Source organism: Lepisosteus oculatus, chromosome 20 (assembly GCF_040954835.1).
Source record: "Lepisosteus oculatus isolate fLepOcu1 chromosome 20, fLepOcu1.hap2, whole genome shotgun sequence".
Lineage (NCBI taxonomy): Eukaryota > Metazoa > Chordata > Actinopteri > Semionotiformes > Lepisosteidae > Lepisosteus > Lepisosteus oculatus.
In genome coordinates, this window is record NC_090715.1 from 4,890,118 (window position 1) to 4,905,979 (window position 15,862).

The 15,862-nt window shown below is 44.9% G+C and overlaps 1 protein-coding gene across 2 annotated transcripts in view; it reads left to right on the plus strand.

Moving 5' to 3' along the window:
• ccdc102a (coiled-coil domain containing 102A) overlaps nt 1-15,862 on the plus strand; it is a 63,394-nt gene that overhangs the window by 10,056 nt on the left and 37,476 nt on the right. The window contains exons 1-3 of one of the 2 annotated variants that reach the window (XM_069181367.1): nt 1,732-1,817; nt 11,290-12,003; nt 14,445-14,662. In XM_069181367.1, the coding sequence (XP_069037468.1) occupies nt 1,800-1,817; nt 11,290-12,003; nt 14,445-14,662 (950 nt within the window). In that variant the 5' untranslated portion in view covers nt 1,732-1,799. Of the gene's footprint in view, nt 1-1,731; nt 1,818-11,289; nt 12,004-14,444; nt 14,663-15,862 lie in introns of those variants that run through there. The other variant, XM_069181368.1, reaches the window with a different exon arrangement.

Sequence of the window (15,862 nt, forward strand, 5' to 3'; positions counted from 1 at the left end):
GTGCACCATTTCTTGCTGTCAGAGTCTGTCAATAATAGGCCACGATCTGGGAGAGCATGAGTTACAACACCTCACTGAGTGTCACTCCATGATCCTAGTGTGACGCTGCAGAACTCTACTTGGTGATCAATTTTAGCTGTTAGCCTGTGCCTTTCACAGTAGAACCCCTGCTGATCGGCCCTCTTAATGAAAAACATTAATCAGCATAATAAACTCACCCCTGTCATGTCTGTTCAATAAAATGTCAGGGTGTCAGCTGCAAAAACAGATTGTCATTTTCTTGATAGCTGGGTGAATGTGTTGCATTTAGAAGGGATAGGTCACTTCTGAAGCTCAGTGGATTAAAATGTCTTTGAAGAAAAAGTTCCCAGTGCCGTTTTAAAACCGACAGCCTTGCCTTTTCCTGATGCCTTTCTGCAGCCCCAAGACCGGGTACAACTGGTCAGGCTCACAGCATATTCGGTTTGTCTGATGAAAACCATGGCTCCCATAAGGCTGTCTGAACACAGCAGCTGTCAGTGCTCTTTGATTCAGAAAGCAGGAGAAGGACTGTGTTTTCTGAGGAGCCTATCTGCCGATTCATATGGAAGAATGAAGCATTTTTCCAAGAACTACACAGTCCTGTAAGCTGTTAAGCCCCAGTGCAGTGCAGCTTCACACACATTATTTTTTCACCAGCACGGGTAGTGATTTTGTGGTTTTCACACCCTCTTTTTATGTAGGCCTGTAGCTGTTGCCGTCTTCTTTGCCAGATAATATTTTCTTTCATAAAGGAGCACTATTGCAAAACTCCAGGGTCCAAAAAAAGTAGCCTTTGTTTTTGTTTCAGCTATTTTTAAAGCATGGGCCTGTGGTGGCAATCTGACTTCTTTATTGCATGCACACACTCTCAATAAACTGTCGTGTTTGTCTTCGCTCCTCAGAAGTGGATGGGTGGGAGGCATAAGGCAACAGTGTTCATTGTGGGATTTTTATTGCCTATATTCAGGGAATTAAGGGGGGGTTGGGGTGCCCTGGAAAAGTGGGAGAAGGAGCCAGCCAGAGACCAGCTGCGGCAGAAAGACTGGCGCTCAGAGGGAGCTGGATCGGCTGTGGAGGCGTTCATACACTGGTGCTGGGAAGGAAGCCCCTTCAGCAGATGTTCTCCTCAAAGAGTTTATTGCCCCAGTGTGGAGCTGGTTTATGGGCTGGGGTCAGGAAGGCCTGAGATTGGACAGAGACGGGGAGAAGAAGGGAAGGAGGGGATTTGTCACAAACGGAGCTCCGGCTCGAAGCACCTGCTCGGGCACTTTGAGACGGGGGAGGACACAGCAGGAGTAGAGAGCTTATCAGCACAAACCAGGTAAGATGGAAAAATGACTTTTCTGTTGGTGGGGGGGAGAAGATGTTTAGTTTCAGATGTTTCTACTTTCAGGCAGTCTTTCTTTGTCCTCAGCCCTGCTCCAAAGGTTTTCGGCTTGGCAATCACTGTGAGTCAGGAAATAAACAAGTTTCTCTCTGTATAGGAAGTCCACTAAAGCAGTGTGGCTTGGCGGGCCATGGCTGACATGCCTTAATGTGATAATGTGAGCACACGTGTCCCTGTGCACGAACAAGCTGCAATAGGATTTAGCACACCTTATCATGCTGATGCTACAGAACTGAGTCACAGCTATTTTAAGCATCCTAATACGGGATGACAGTGCAGATATAAAAGCAATAACTGCTTGATTAAAAGAAGGTCAAGACTTTTTCTGTTTTGTGCTTTACGGAGATACAACAAGGATAACCTCTCACCTACTGTATTTACACGCAGATAAATGTTTTCTTTTCGGCAGGTAATTGACTTGTGTTTTATCTTCTGAAGTGCTATTTGAATTCCACCAGAGAACAGATTTCATTTGGGTTGTTGCAGAGAGGATCCTTTTGCAGAAACGCTGGGGGCTCAGTGTTGTCTTTTTCTTAATTACTGAACTTACTCCTGGGTTGTTATTTTATTATTTCAGCAGCTGGTACTAATTTGCTGTGTTCATGCCATTTCAAGGCCACCTAGCGCCATAGCATAACTGGGTCTGTTTTGGTTTAATTTGAGAATTGCTTTAATTTGGAACCGTGGTTCCCCAAACAAATGGAATCTTTCATTTAACACTGTGTTCACATGTGGCCAGTTCACATGTAGACACACCCTGAAGGTTGATTTATTGTGCATTCTACACACTGGGCTTAGAATCCGATCTGATTTTAATTTGAAGAAATGGCTGTGGTGAATTGAAGGGTAGTAAGACATTCACTGCTTGCATAACTCGTCTCATCAATTTCTTATCCCCTGTTCATCTGATCTTCTTTTTTATAAAACCATGTGTTGCAAGTATTTTCTGATATTTCCTTTGATCTGCAAACGCAAGTATTTGTAGTGTGTACAGAGGGTAGTTTTTGTGTGTTCTTTTAGCAAGACTGCAGCTTATTCACTTATTAAGCTTATTAACAACACTTCATTATTTGCAACATGCATTTTAAGTATTTCTTTTAACTTAGTGTTTCCGTTATTAATAAACTTGGAGTGCTTAATTGTTTCAGACAGTAGTAAGTTCTCTAAAGTTCTCTAAAACCAGCCATTGTTTTTTACACTATAAAGTAGACTGTATTGTAAAAAGTAAGAAAAGTGCTCACAACCGGGGTTCGGAGGTTCTTAACTGAGCCGGTAAAGAACAGAGTTATATCCTGCAGGCCGGAATGGACTCGCGTGCGGGGGATTTCCTGTGGAGAGATGGGGTAGGTGCCCATCCGTGAGGACGGAGAGAGCACACTGTAAATCCGCTACCGGGCTGCAGCGTGGTGGGAGTTTCGGAGCTGGGCGGGAGGCAGGGGTTATTGGCTGACCCTCCAGCTGTAAATAACCTCTGTGCTGCCTGATTTACCGAGCCGGGCCTTTATCAATAGAGCCATCGCCTCTGCCATCTGCTGGGCCCACAAGGAGATCTGCCTCTCCCTCCCTCCTGCTGGACTCCCTCCCCCTCCTCCTCTTTTAAATCCCAGAATTTCCCCTCTCGCCTCTCTTCTCGTCTCACCTTCTGCTTGCCCGAGCGATGGCTTCTGGCTCCCGCAGAATGAAAGCCAGACAGTGCCAGGACCTTGGCTCCAGTTCAGCTGGTACTGTGGCTCGGCTCCCATAAAGATGTCATTCCGGCCCCCTGGCGCTGCCCATGTCTGGTGCGTGTTCAAGTGAGATCCGAGGGACCCTCAGAGAAAACAGTTTTATTCTGTGTTCACCCTTCAAAGGATTCACCTCTCATCTGCATTTGTCCTTTGTTTTGTTTTTTTTCAAACAACCAGGAAATGCAAATACTGTAGGCTGCACATTCAGATCACGAGAATATCTGTTAGGTCCACTGTCAGCAAATTCTATATCAAAAGTAGCAGAATGAAAAGGCTTGAGTGAAGCCTGTGGTGTTCTATAGCTGGAAAATCAATTAAATGGATTTGATTGTCATTCTGACAGCAGTCAGTCTTTGGCACGTTTTGTCTTTCCTTCAGATGCAAGTAAGTGAAATTGACTAGTGTAGAAAGAGCCCATAGTCCAGTTCTTTGGGCTCTGTTTGTAAATTAAGACGTTCTTTCTCTTTGAGCCTGGAAAATGTACGGCTGGGTTTTGACAGGTCTTCCCAGATGGCAGGGATCACAGTAACCCTGAGCACTGTCACAGGAAGTGGCCCTCTCATTGCTGTCTCTCCCTCGCACTGTTTCCTGTCTCTCTACCTCTGCAAGCTTTCTCTGTCCTACTGAACAGCCCTTTTCATTTCCTCTGTGCCCCCCCCCCTCTTGTTTTACTGATTCTCCCACTCCTCTCCTGGATCCTGTGTCTGACTGTTCATGCAGACCAGCATGCCATTCCCATTCACCAGCAAAGACCCAGCCGTGGGATGAGGGTGTGCTGATGGGTTTAACAGAACCATTTGCAACCCTATCATTACGAAGCAGCCCATTAGAGCTTGCACCTGCTCTTTTACAGCCCCCTGTTATAGTCAGGGCTTTATGTTCTTTTTTCCTTTTTCTTGTGATGAATTATTATGCTTTCAGCATCCAAATGAACGCTAGAAATTTGATAGCCTGTTGGCTGTCATAGTCCTGGCTGCTCTGCTAGAGCCGTTCTTGAGTCCAAAGAATGGGATAATCTGTTGTTTGTCCTCTCGGCTCAAACAGACCTGCGTCTGCCTGTTTGGAACTCGCTGTGATCCTAACAAGCCAAGTCTGAACTTAGCAGTTCTGGTGGGTAGCTGCATCAGCATGCGTAGGCTGCAAAGGAACAAGTAATAGGTTTATTCCATGCTGAAAAAAAGAAGAGAGAAAAAACACACCGTTTCGGCTGTGGAGCCTTCTTCAGGTGTAAGTCTGAACTTGGGCTATTTCAACAGATAAACTGTGCCTATTTTTATTTGGTAAAATATTGGGACCCCAACTAAATAACATTTCGGGACTACTAGCTCAAATGTGGATTGTCGTATTCATTGAAGTATTTGCGTGTCGGTCCCATTGCGTTCAACTAGTAAGGACGTCTTCAGCTGAGGTTGTGATGAGGGAAGTGGGGTGAAGGGTTGGACTGCGTGTCCACCGGTTTTCAGTAGGATTGTAAGCTAGTGATTGCTCTGGCCAGCGAAGGGTGAAACCAGCTGTGTGTTAGCTGCTGCCATGAGAGAGAACTCATGGGACAGGTGCTTTAAAATACTTTGGTCACTGTGTACATAGACAGAGCGGCTTGTTTTAGGATACAGAGTGCAGTTCAGGAATGCAGTACTGTGAGAAGTGCGGATCTGTTCTTGCTGGGATTCGATCGCAGTTGCCTGCAGACTTGAAAAAAGTGGAGAAGTCATCTATTCTAAAAGACTAAGTTCTTAGTCGTGGGAGGATTTGAGAAGGTTTTGGGTTGAAATGTGACGTTTTCACTTTTACAGCCACCTTAGTGCCACAGAGCCCTGTTGCACTAGCACATTGTAGGACTAGTTGCCTTGCTTGGCGTTATTTTCCACACCTCCCTTACTGCTCCTTAAAAACTGCTTCTCGTTCCTTCTTCCTACCCATTCCTCTTGCTTTCTCTCTTCTTCACTGAACGGCTGTTGGTTTAGTCTCTTGCTGTTGAGTGGTGCTTCACATTAGACACCCTTTGATATCCAAACAGATGTGCAGTGGGCTCCTGGTCAGGGTGGAGTCCGTATAGCTTTCGAGCTACTTCAGCCCTCACCATTGGCCTGCAGTGACCCGAGCTGACCTCCTGCTCTGCCTCTTATCTGACTATGGCCCTGTGCTATCTTCACTCCCTGCAGTCTCCCCTTCAGGGACGGACCCTTATCATTGCACAACACAGCTGTTACCAGCTGCAAGATGGGAGTGTACGAAGCACAGGGTGTATAACATGCCTTGGGACTGATTGTCTTCAAACAGCTCGCAACTTTGTATTTTATCATAGTCTTTGGTTCGCCATTTAGACGTTTTGATTGATTGAACAGTTCTTGTGAAGTTAGATACGGCACGAGATTTTTACGCAGGGCTTTGGAAAGGTTGTTCTGATACCCTTCGCTCAGAGGAGATCAGGTCTTTGCCCACTTGCAACTGCCAGGATGTTATTTTGCTTTCAGTACTGAACAGGTCAATATAAATAAACTTTCACAGGAATTTGAGATTGTCATGCTCTATGCTGTCGCAAATGAAATTTTAAGTTTTTTTTCTGCCATGTGGCAATGCATTGCAGTATAAAAAAGGGGAAAAAGGCCAGTCTCTCTGCAAACCTGTGAGCTTTGGCTGGAACTGGCACTTTTTAAGTTGCGAGGCAGTGACTGGTGAGAAACTAGCAGACTTGCTTTTTTTGGAAAGGAAGGAAAAGAATCAGCTACTCGTTTTTCTGTGCGACTGAGGTTTGTACCACAGACTAGCGCAAGAGTCAAAACACAACTGAAACATGATCTTGAGGTTGCCTCTTCTCTTTTATTTTTTCCTCCCAATGCCCTCTAATAGAAAAGCACTCTTTGTAATCAGTATAAAGCATGTTTAAAAACTTCACTCTTTACAATCTGCTGCAAAATACCTTGGAGGAGTTTTCCCAGTTCCAGAGATCTGTTCTGTCCTCATCACACAGTGTCGTTATGCATCCTTAATTCCTTGAATCTGAACTGTTAAAAAGTATATTGCGCTCCTGGAGCAGCTGGTCTCTGCAGCAGTTTCATAACGTTTGTAGCTCCCCGTGATGATTTCAGTTTCTTTGTGGAATTTCTGAAGTTTACATTTTGTGGCATTTATTTTCCGCCATGTGTGTAATACTTTAGTCTCTCAACTCCGACCCACAGCAAAAAAAATAACACTGATATAAATGTGTAACGATTTTTCACATCGTGGCCATGTGTTGCTAATCAGGAGCTGTGCTGCAGTTCATTTTCTCTGTTGCAGTACAGGGACTGTAGCTTTCAGCTACATCATTGGGTAATACAGTCAGTCCGAACTGAGATAGCCTTTTAAAGAAAAGAGGCCTCTTGCACATTTCTTCTGTGTGGGCTTGCCACGTTGCCAGTTGACTGAGCTGTCTGTGAGGGCTGAAACAATTCTCTCATTTGGGGGCTGGTGCCTTTGTGGTCACCCAGACAATGCTCCTGGCTAGGGAAGACTGAGCCCAGTTTTTCCGGTTGCTCCTTGATTGGCACCACAGTCTGTCCAGATTTCTCCAGATGGATTGAATATCGGAAGGAAATTCCCTCGTGAAAAACAGCTATTTTTAATCTTTCAATTCTGAATGCGCTCGACCGTGATACCGCTGTCTTGGAACGGAAATCCATCAGGAGATTCGGAACACATTTCTTTTCTTGCCTGGCTCTCGGCTTTTCCACATCTCAGTTTTTCCTCGGCTCTCCATTTATATATATACAGTATATAAAAAAAGAATTTATCTTGTGGGCAGCCTGATTGATCCCTGTTTAAACAAATTGTTCAACCCGAATGTGTCTGTCTTATTTCCCCTTTGTCTCTGATGCTCACCCTCGCTTCTGTAAAAGTCTGCTTTGTGAGCTCTGTTAAGTGTGGAATCTTGAACTGTCTTGTTTTAGGTGACCGTGGCATTGCAGTGACCTTGCTGTAATTTGTCTATTAATCTTCCTTCCTTCTTGTCGGTCTGTGCAAACTGTACGTGCAAAGTCATGCATTAACTTAAATTACATTCAATGTGAGAAGCTATAAAAACAGAAGAGAATGCCTGTCAGCTGCTTCCCCTGGTGGTGTTTAAGAAAATAAGTAAAACCACTTAATGATGCTCTCTTTATTGCAGTGCTTCATTTGCTGGTGTTTTTCTGTATTAAATGGACATTTTTTCCTTGTTGATAATGAAATAGACATCATTTATATTTTGCAGCAGCCTTCATGGTGGATGAAAAGTTGTCAAACGTAGTGTCTGTTTTGCACCAGAGCCTTCTCAGTAGTTTGTGAGAATTGTTAAGATATTCAGAGTCCTGCATGTTTAGATTACAGGCGTGTTTTATTTTCTTGAACTTTCTGCAGTAATGTTCACACAGCCACGATTTGCAAAGGATGCTTTAATCTAGAAGTTGCGGTGCTGTTGCTTAACTGTGAAGCACAGAGCTGCGTTAAAGTCCAAGAAAAGCCGGCAACAGACAACCGCAACCCACAGACCAAAAAGTGTCCTTGTTAAAACACAAAAAAAAGAACAAAACCTTTTTTTATTTTTCGTTTTACCTGTGGAGCAACTGGTAATATCCGGCGCAGCTGTGAGTTTGACCAAAGAGGGGTACGGAGGGGAGTGCAGAGCTGATAGCATCTTTATTACGAACTGTAGCCTAAATATTTGTGAGGCAGGGTCCATGGTGCTGAATGTCTGTGACCTTCCCTACCCCCATCTCGCTGGGATTTCAAATCTAGAGGGTTTATATCCCCTCTGAAGCAGAAGTGCTTCTGTAATTAGCTCTCTTATTTCATGGTGCCCCTTCCTCCTGCCCTCTCCTCTGTTGGTGCTTTCAGTATGACAGAGGAAAGAATTCCATTAATTACATTTTTACTTCCCTTTTCTTTAGTCCTTCATCCCTTGTGTCCTTCTCTCCCCTCTTACGCTGCAGAAAGAGACGGTTTGGTGATTTTATTTCTTGTTGCTGCATGTTGTTCCTTTCTCCCCCCTCTCCACGCCAGGGGAGAACGGAAACAGGAAAAAGTCTGGACCACAGATGGAAGACTTCATTATTAAGCTTGTGTGTGCTTGTGTTTATTTCGATTGAGAAGGTGGGGCGGGGGGAGGATGGGAGTTTGAGCGCATTTGTTCTTAAAATCTACACATCCCGTTTTCGGAACCACAGTGCGGCTTGAGAGTCTTAAGTCCGCAGCCGCAGTGGTGAGAAAAAGAAGCGATTCTTACAGCCGGTCAAGTACACACATTAAAAAAAACGGTGCGCTTGAGGGATAGAAGCGCCCAACACCTTCATATGGATTTGGTTATGAAACTTAGTGGCAGAGTCAATGGTGGCACAAAATAAAAACGTTTTGCTATTATCCAGTGTAGGGCCTACGCTTTTGGACACGTTATGAGCTTATTTGACGGACGCTTTTCTCCAAAGCAACATTTGTGGCCGTTTATACAGCTGGGTGTTTTACTGGCACAAGGTGCGTGAGGTACCTTGCTCAAGGTTGCAAAGTTAACCTTCCAGTTAGCAGTCCAGAGTCTTAACCTATTGCCCCATGCCCTTGCCTTTAAGTGCTAGAGATTATATAAACAGGGGGAATTCTCTTGGTTTGTACTTCAGCCCGATGTACTTCATCACCAAACAGTGGATCCTCTTTTATCCCCTCAAAAGTGTGTGAATTGTGAGGAGGCCTTTATAGAAAAAGATTTTCATCTGACCTTTCTCGCTTGGCACACTGTTGTCCGTGCCCTAACCTCGTAGATTCCAATTCACGAAGATTTTTCACAGGGGCTCATTGAGTTTGCCTGTTTGCAGGTCGCTCATGGAGTGCTGTGCCTGCTATAACAGGAAGCCATTTGCTTTTTCTGGTATTGCGGCCAGAGAGCCGGTGTGCACACAAGGTGCAAGACAAACACGAGTCAGCACGTTGAGAGTGCACCCCTTCACAAGCCACGAGCCTGAGGAAGCAAGGTTAGACTTTCAGTTCAGCGTTCATGACACTGCGCACACTATGGATACCTCGCTGCGACATTCATCTTCATTCCGGTCTCTGTCATTTATCCTTAAAGCAAACCATGAAACCCGGGAAAGCTCTGATATTTGGAAATTTGTTTTAGAGTTGCCCCAGCATTTACAGGGGATCCCTAAATTTAAGAAGTAGGAGGTCAGAATAAGCTCTGTCTGGAACCAGCACCTTTAATATGTGCAGTTTTTGTTCTGAATTTTTTTAATTAATGCTGTATTTGTAAAATCTAAAAAAGTACCTTATCTGAGGCACTGCACATCGAATGGCTTTGTTTAGCATTGGCAATTTTTCAGAAGGACTAATCAAAAGCCCCCTTGAAGCAGAGATATAAGACTTGTTGTTCAGTCATGCAGTGAATTAATTCCCCATACATTTCTTTCCTTTTACGAGCAGGGATATTTGATTAGGTAATGAAAAAATGGGCATGATGAAGGCTTTTGATGAAAATTAAAAGTGAACTGCTTCTTTCATAGATCTCACAGTGGCAAATGCGATTACTCCTTAATCATTTACACCAAAAGGGTAATTTTCTTGTATAGGTAAGGCCCTTAGGATTGCCTGCCATCCCCTGCATTTTGGTGATTAAGGGTTTAAATCTGCTCTTGTAGGAAATAGTTTTACCCCCCTTTGCTTTTTTTCCTCACCATATATTTTGAGAAAAAATGATTAACAACAAGAAGAGGCCCCGTAGTGCATCTACCCTGTTTGGTAATTAGTAATGAAATTGTAGTAGATCTTCAGCCACACAGAATGGCTTCTTCCATATTCATACATAAACTATATATTGCATTCAACTGTTATTTTTTATTAATTATTTATTATTATTTTCAGATATCAGTGTGCAATATCTTTAAGGCAAATCTTTTCACTGATTCTCGTATTTAGGTTTTAATCTCTTGTTGTGTAGGTTTATCTAATGGCTGTGCAGTTCAACTTCCTGACTATAAGCTAAACCTCCGCTACAGCCAACAAAGTCGGTCACCCTCTATTCATTAACTAGTAGGAGGTTTTTATTCTGAAACAATGGCAAAGGCAGAGTTGAGAAGACTGTGTAAAGTTCTGTCTGCTGAAGGTGTTGGAAACTGTGGTGTTGAAGCGAGGTATTTCTGACACTCAGGGTGATCAAATAAACAAGTTAAATAAAAGTCTAAACAAAGAAACAGGTTAATTAAGTTGTCAGTTAGCAATGGAGATTGAGCTAGAGCTCAGTTGGAATGAAAACCAGCAGACACAGTATTCCATTAGGACCAAGCTTAGGAACCATTGCTTTATAGTTCTCTGGAGTTGGAATAGGTTTATATAGCTTTCATAGTATAGACCTTAGTGTTGTTAGCCAGAAATAAAACAGGCTTCTGGCAGGGAATTTGGAGAGATCTCTGGTTTACACATCGCAGCTACGATCAGGCTTATTCTGGCTTGTGAAAATGTGAATAAAACTCTTAAAGTTGTCTTTAGTTCTTATTGAAAGGGGCAAAGGAGTTTCATAAAATTGTAACTTAAAATTCGTATCTTTAAGAAGGAGATGTTTATTAAGCCATTACAACAAAAAAGAACAGGATGTTTAGGCCATGATGGACCAGTTACAGTATATCTGTTAATGGAATCATTGTTTTTGGAGTGAGGATTGTTTGGGTTTTGAATGAGGATTGATTAAGTACTTTATGTGAACTACATCCACTCTTCAAACCTTGCAGAATTGCAGTAGTGGAGCATTTTGAGCGTCTGACGTTAAGAGAACTGTGCTGTTTGACTTTGAAAATTTCTTTTGGGGAAGAGGATGAGGAGAAGTGTCTGCAGACGTTCATCATGGTGTTACTCGTGAACACCATGAAACTACTGGAAGGGTTCAAAATACAACAGCTGTGTCTTTGCAGTTGAAGTTGAAGTTGTCTTAGTTAAAGACTGCAGACGCTTTACCCACCAAGAGGTCAAAAGTCTCTTACTCTCGTCTATTCCCAGGCTCCTTTGCGTGACGTCACAAGGGTTCAAAGGCTGTTGTTCATGTTCAGAAATGGATTGCTGGGGGTTGCCATAGTTTGTGAGAATTTAACGCAGTTCTGTCACCTGAAACGCAGGTCATTGTTTGCAAGGGCCTTGAGTGAGATTTCCTTCCCTCCACAGTTGCCCGAGGAACCTCCCGGATGCGGGAAATGGACTCCTAACGGCCGTTGCTCGTGCAGCAGCTCCCCGGCAGCCATGAACCACACACCTAGTCCCCACATGACTGAAGCTAGCAGGTCGGGGGGGAGTCTCCTGTCCGGCCTGGGCCCGCCTCCAGACCGCATGCGCTCCCCGGACAGCCTGACCACCTCCAGCCCCAAGAGCGGCACCCCCAACTCCAGCCCCCCCCTGCTGCTGTCGCCGGGGGTGTGCGTGGGCGAGGGGGGCGACTGGGAGAGCCGCGAGGAGCTGCGCCTGCGGGAGCTGGAGGAGGCCCGGGCCCGGGCCGCCCAGATGGAGAAGACGATGCGCTGGTGGTCCGACTGCACGGCCAACTGGAGGGAGAAGTGGAGCAAGGTGCGGGCCGAGCGCAACAAGGCCCGGGACGAGGTGCGCCAGCTGCGCCAGCGGCTGGACGCCCTGACCAAGGAGCTGACGGGCCTGCGCCGGGAGCGGCAGGAGCTGTCCAACGAGAACGAGCAGCTGCGGCAGGAGGCGGGGCGGCTGCGCGCTGGCCCCGCCCCCGCCGGCCCGGCGCCGCCCCCTGCCCCCTCGTCCTCGCCGCCCCTGGACAACAAGCTGGCCTTGGAGATGGAGAGGGAGGGCGAGGGCCTGGGCTCTCCCGAGCAGGAGCCCGTTCGGGACGTGGGCACGGAGAAGCCCGACAAGAACAAGGTGGGTTGTGGGGGCTGCGAATTGTCCAGTGTCCTCTGGAGAGTTACTGTTCCTACCTGCTCTAGCGCCGTCTTGAAATGTAAGCCTGGAAAGGGGAAGAGCCGGCCGTCGTGTTCCCAGGGGAGCCCAATTCTCATGTATCTGTAAATTGCTGCCTGCCACAAAATGGCTTGGCCATATTGCTTCATCTAGCATTTCGCTAAGAAACTGGAGACCAGAATTGGCGACCCTGCAAGTGGGAAAGGAGAATTTGTTTTTGCACATTAAAAGCTCCTTGTCCGTTTTTAGGACGGGTTTCCTTTGATGACTGTAGGGGTTATTCTGCTGGATAGGTTGGTAAGTACTTGAGAGGATGGGGTTAGGCTCCCAGAATCCATGGTACACTCGTTAACAGCTAACAACACCTAAAGCTTTCTGCCTTTATCATTACAAATACCATCAAGTGAATTGTAATTCAACTTGTAAACTTGATACCATTTGGTTTTACTATTATATGGTATGAACCTTGAATCCTGAGTATACTTAAGAGAGCACCTAAATCCCCTGCCCGTTTCCCGTGAAACTGAGCGTTCAGCAGGAGAGACAGTGTTACGGGAGGAAGAGGCCTGAGAGAGACAAGATGACAGCCCCCCGTCATGGGCGGATAGAGAATCTGCACTCTTTTTTAACGTTTCTGCAGGCAGAATCGTGTGTGATCAAGGGTTTGCTGTGGATGGGAAGACTGGTTCTCGATATCGAAACCGCTTCTGATCGAATTCAGGCGTTGGCGAAGGAGTCCTGTACTCGATTCCTGAAAGGCGACGCTGTCTGTCTGGCTTGAAAGTGTCAGACAGAGCGCTGGAACAGTATCTCAATCCAGCCCCAGCACACTGTGGGGGAGATGTAGAGACGGGCGCAGAAGGGCCAGTCATTTCTGAGTACAGTCCGCTGCTACAGGCAGTGCAAGCGTCTTGATCGGAGATAAGCAAGATGTGACATTCAGCAGACCGTGACTTTTAGAATGAAATGGATTGAAATTTTTGATAGCAAACAGTTCAAGGAGTTAGAATGGAAAAGATGCAAACGGGCCCTAACCAGATGCAGGAGCTTTGCAATCCCATCTTCGTGGCACTGTTTTTGAAACCATCCACATCTTTCATCAACATCCCCTGAAGTTTGTTTCTTGTTTCTCTTGAATAATGAACTTGTGTTAAATAAACAGAATTTGGGACAATAATCCTGCTCTAAGGGCTGAGTCCACTTTTATCCCATTTCCTTTCTCATCATGCTTGTTTTACAGGCACAGACTGAACGCTTCCACATGCCCTAACCAGAATTATTTGTTTACATGCAGAGGCCTCTTGTGGTTGCATGCTGTAACTGCAGGTGGTTTCAATCAGAGATAATTTGTCAAATTCCTTTTTTTGTGTGTGTGTAGGAATTTGGCACTGGAACGCTCCCTTTTGTCCTTTGAAAGCCAGAGCTTTGAAACTGTATCCGAGCAGAAAGACCTAAACTTGTATTACCAATGCAGTTGCTGGTTCTTCTTGTTTTTCATGACCTTTGGAAATTTCATTTTGGATAGGGGAAAAATGATACAAAAAAATTCCTTAATTCAAATCTTTTGTTTTGTTGCTTAAATTTTCATATTACTTTTTTTTTTTACAAAAGGAAAATCAAGTCAGGACTTCTGTTCACAGTGTTATTCATAGATATCCAAGAAAGCCAAGTTTAAAAGTTCACCCCTGTGGGCAGCATTAGAGAATGGCACTGTTTCAAGAGGTTCAGTAGTTCCCTTGCGTTTCCTGTCGCTAAATGAAGCCAAAACCTTTCTGGAATTTCATGTGGGTTGTAGTGCTTTTTTTTCTGGGACAGACTCCTCGGAGCCTATTTAACACTTTTAAAATCTGACACCTGTACCCGTTTTGCACACGGTAACAGCTCATCAAGCCTTTGCAGTACAAACTTAATCATTTTGAAGAAAATGAGAGATGCAGGGTGGCAGAGTGGCACAGCATTTGACGTTGCTTCCTCGCAGTGCTGGAACCTTGGGTTCAATTCCAGACCTGGGGTTCTGTCCGTGTGGAGTTTGTATTAATTCCCTGCATTTGCGTGAGTTTCCTGGTTGTCTCGGTTTCCTCCCACAGTGCAAAGACATACTGGTAGGTTAATTGGTTTATGAGAAAGTTGAAGTGAGTGTGTGTGTCTTTGTTTATGTCCTGTGATGGACTGGCATCCTGTCCAAGGTGTACCCTGCCTTTTGCCTGTTGTTTGCCAGGATAGGCCCTGCCACCCCCCCCACCCCCCCCCAGTGACCCCAAATTGGAAGAAGCAGTTAGAAAATGGATGGAGGATGAATGGAATGAGAGTTGAGCGAACGGCACACTGACCCAAGTAGCAGCTTGTGTAGTGAGCGAGCCGCCTAGAAGCAGCAAAGCTGACTCTGTCTTTCCGGCCTTCAGGAGATGGAGCTGCTGGAGTCCCTGCTGCGGGCGAAGGCAGAGGGACCGGACAGCTGGGATGGGCGCAGTGCCAGCAGCCTCCGTTCCGCCCTCAGCCGCCAGGACCGCAACCGCCTGCTCTGGGATGACATCACCATCCTAGAGGAAGACACCAGCAAGGTTACCGCCCTCCAGCTGCGCCTCGACGAATCACAGAAGGTCCTGCTCAAGGAAAGAGAGTAAGCAGAGGCTAAGATTGACGCATCTATGGCATTAGGTAGGATTGGGACAAGTGTGACAAGAGAGGATGGAGACAGCAATTAAGTAGGAAATGGTGACACAGGTAGCTGGACAGAGTGAAGGCATGTGTATTTCTCATTTGGGATTGTAAAAAACCACTTCGGTCAGATATGCCCAGCAGAATTAATGCACAATGTGTGTCCCCAGTTTTAGCCCTTGGTGAACACCAAAGGTCTTGCTCTTAGTCAAATGTAAAAATTGTTGTTCATGAAATGTCTCTAAAATTGTTATTGTAAGCCTACATTGGAGCTGTACGAGACTTCTATAGTGTTTTATAGCTTGTCTTGTGGGTATATGGTTATTGCTTTTTAGAATAATCTAAAAGGGGAAGATTGAATTAATTCCTTTTACAAACTGTAATGTGAATGTTCACATGAATTGCTTGTGAATTCTGTTTGCAGAGGGCAGATGTTGTCTTGTTATTTTTTGCAGTATTTTTGCAAATGAATGTCTCTTTGAGACAATACGTTGGGCTTGTACCATTTCACATTATTAGTGTTTCGAGTTTAATTTTTTTTGTCAGTGGACCAATTTTAATTTCCAGCCAAAAAAAGCTACACATAGAGACAGACTTCACTGGCGTCGTCTCCTGCTAGATGCGATGAACCGAAAAGAGTCTTGAAGGAAATGGGATGAATTAACAGCTTTCTGAGTTGCAAGAAAAGATCCAAGATTGGTCCCATAGTAAAAATAAACCATTAGAAATGTCAAATTCTAGAAATAAAAAATAACTAATAACGTTATAATTAACTAATTAGGTTAGCTAATAAAGGTAGTAATTAGAATCAAAATACTAGGATTTAATTGCAGCATTTTGCAAATGGTTAATTTCAGTACTTAAATCCTGTGGTATTTTAGTTCCATGAGGATCATTGATTTTCTTAAGGGGGTAGTTTGATGAGCACATTCTTAGGTAGAATTATACACCATGGTCACTTGGACTCCAGTGTGCTGTACAGCAGGCGTGGGCCTACAGCACAAGCATTGCTTGAAATGAGGCACAAACTGACATCCCTTCTTCTGGGGCTGTGTCCTGACGGGCGGACTTCAAGCAAAACAGATGGGGAAATATTGCCTTGATGAATGTGAAATACGGAGTCGGCCTTTGCAGCTTCTCTTCAGTCCCTGGCCTGCTCTTT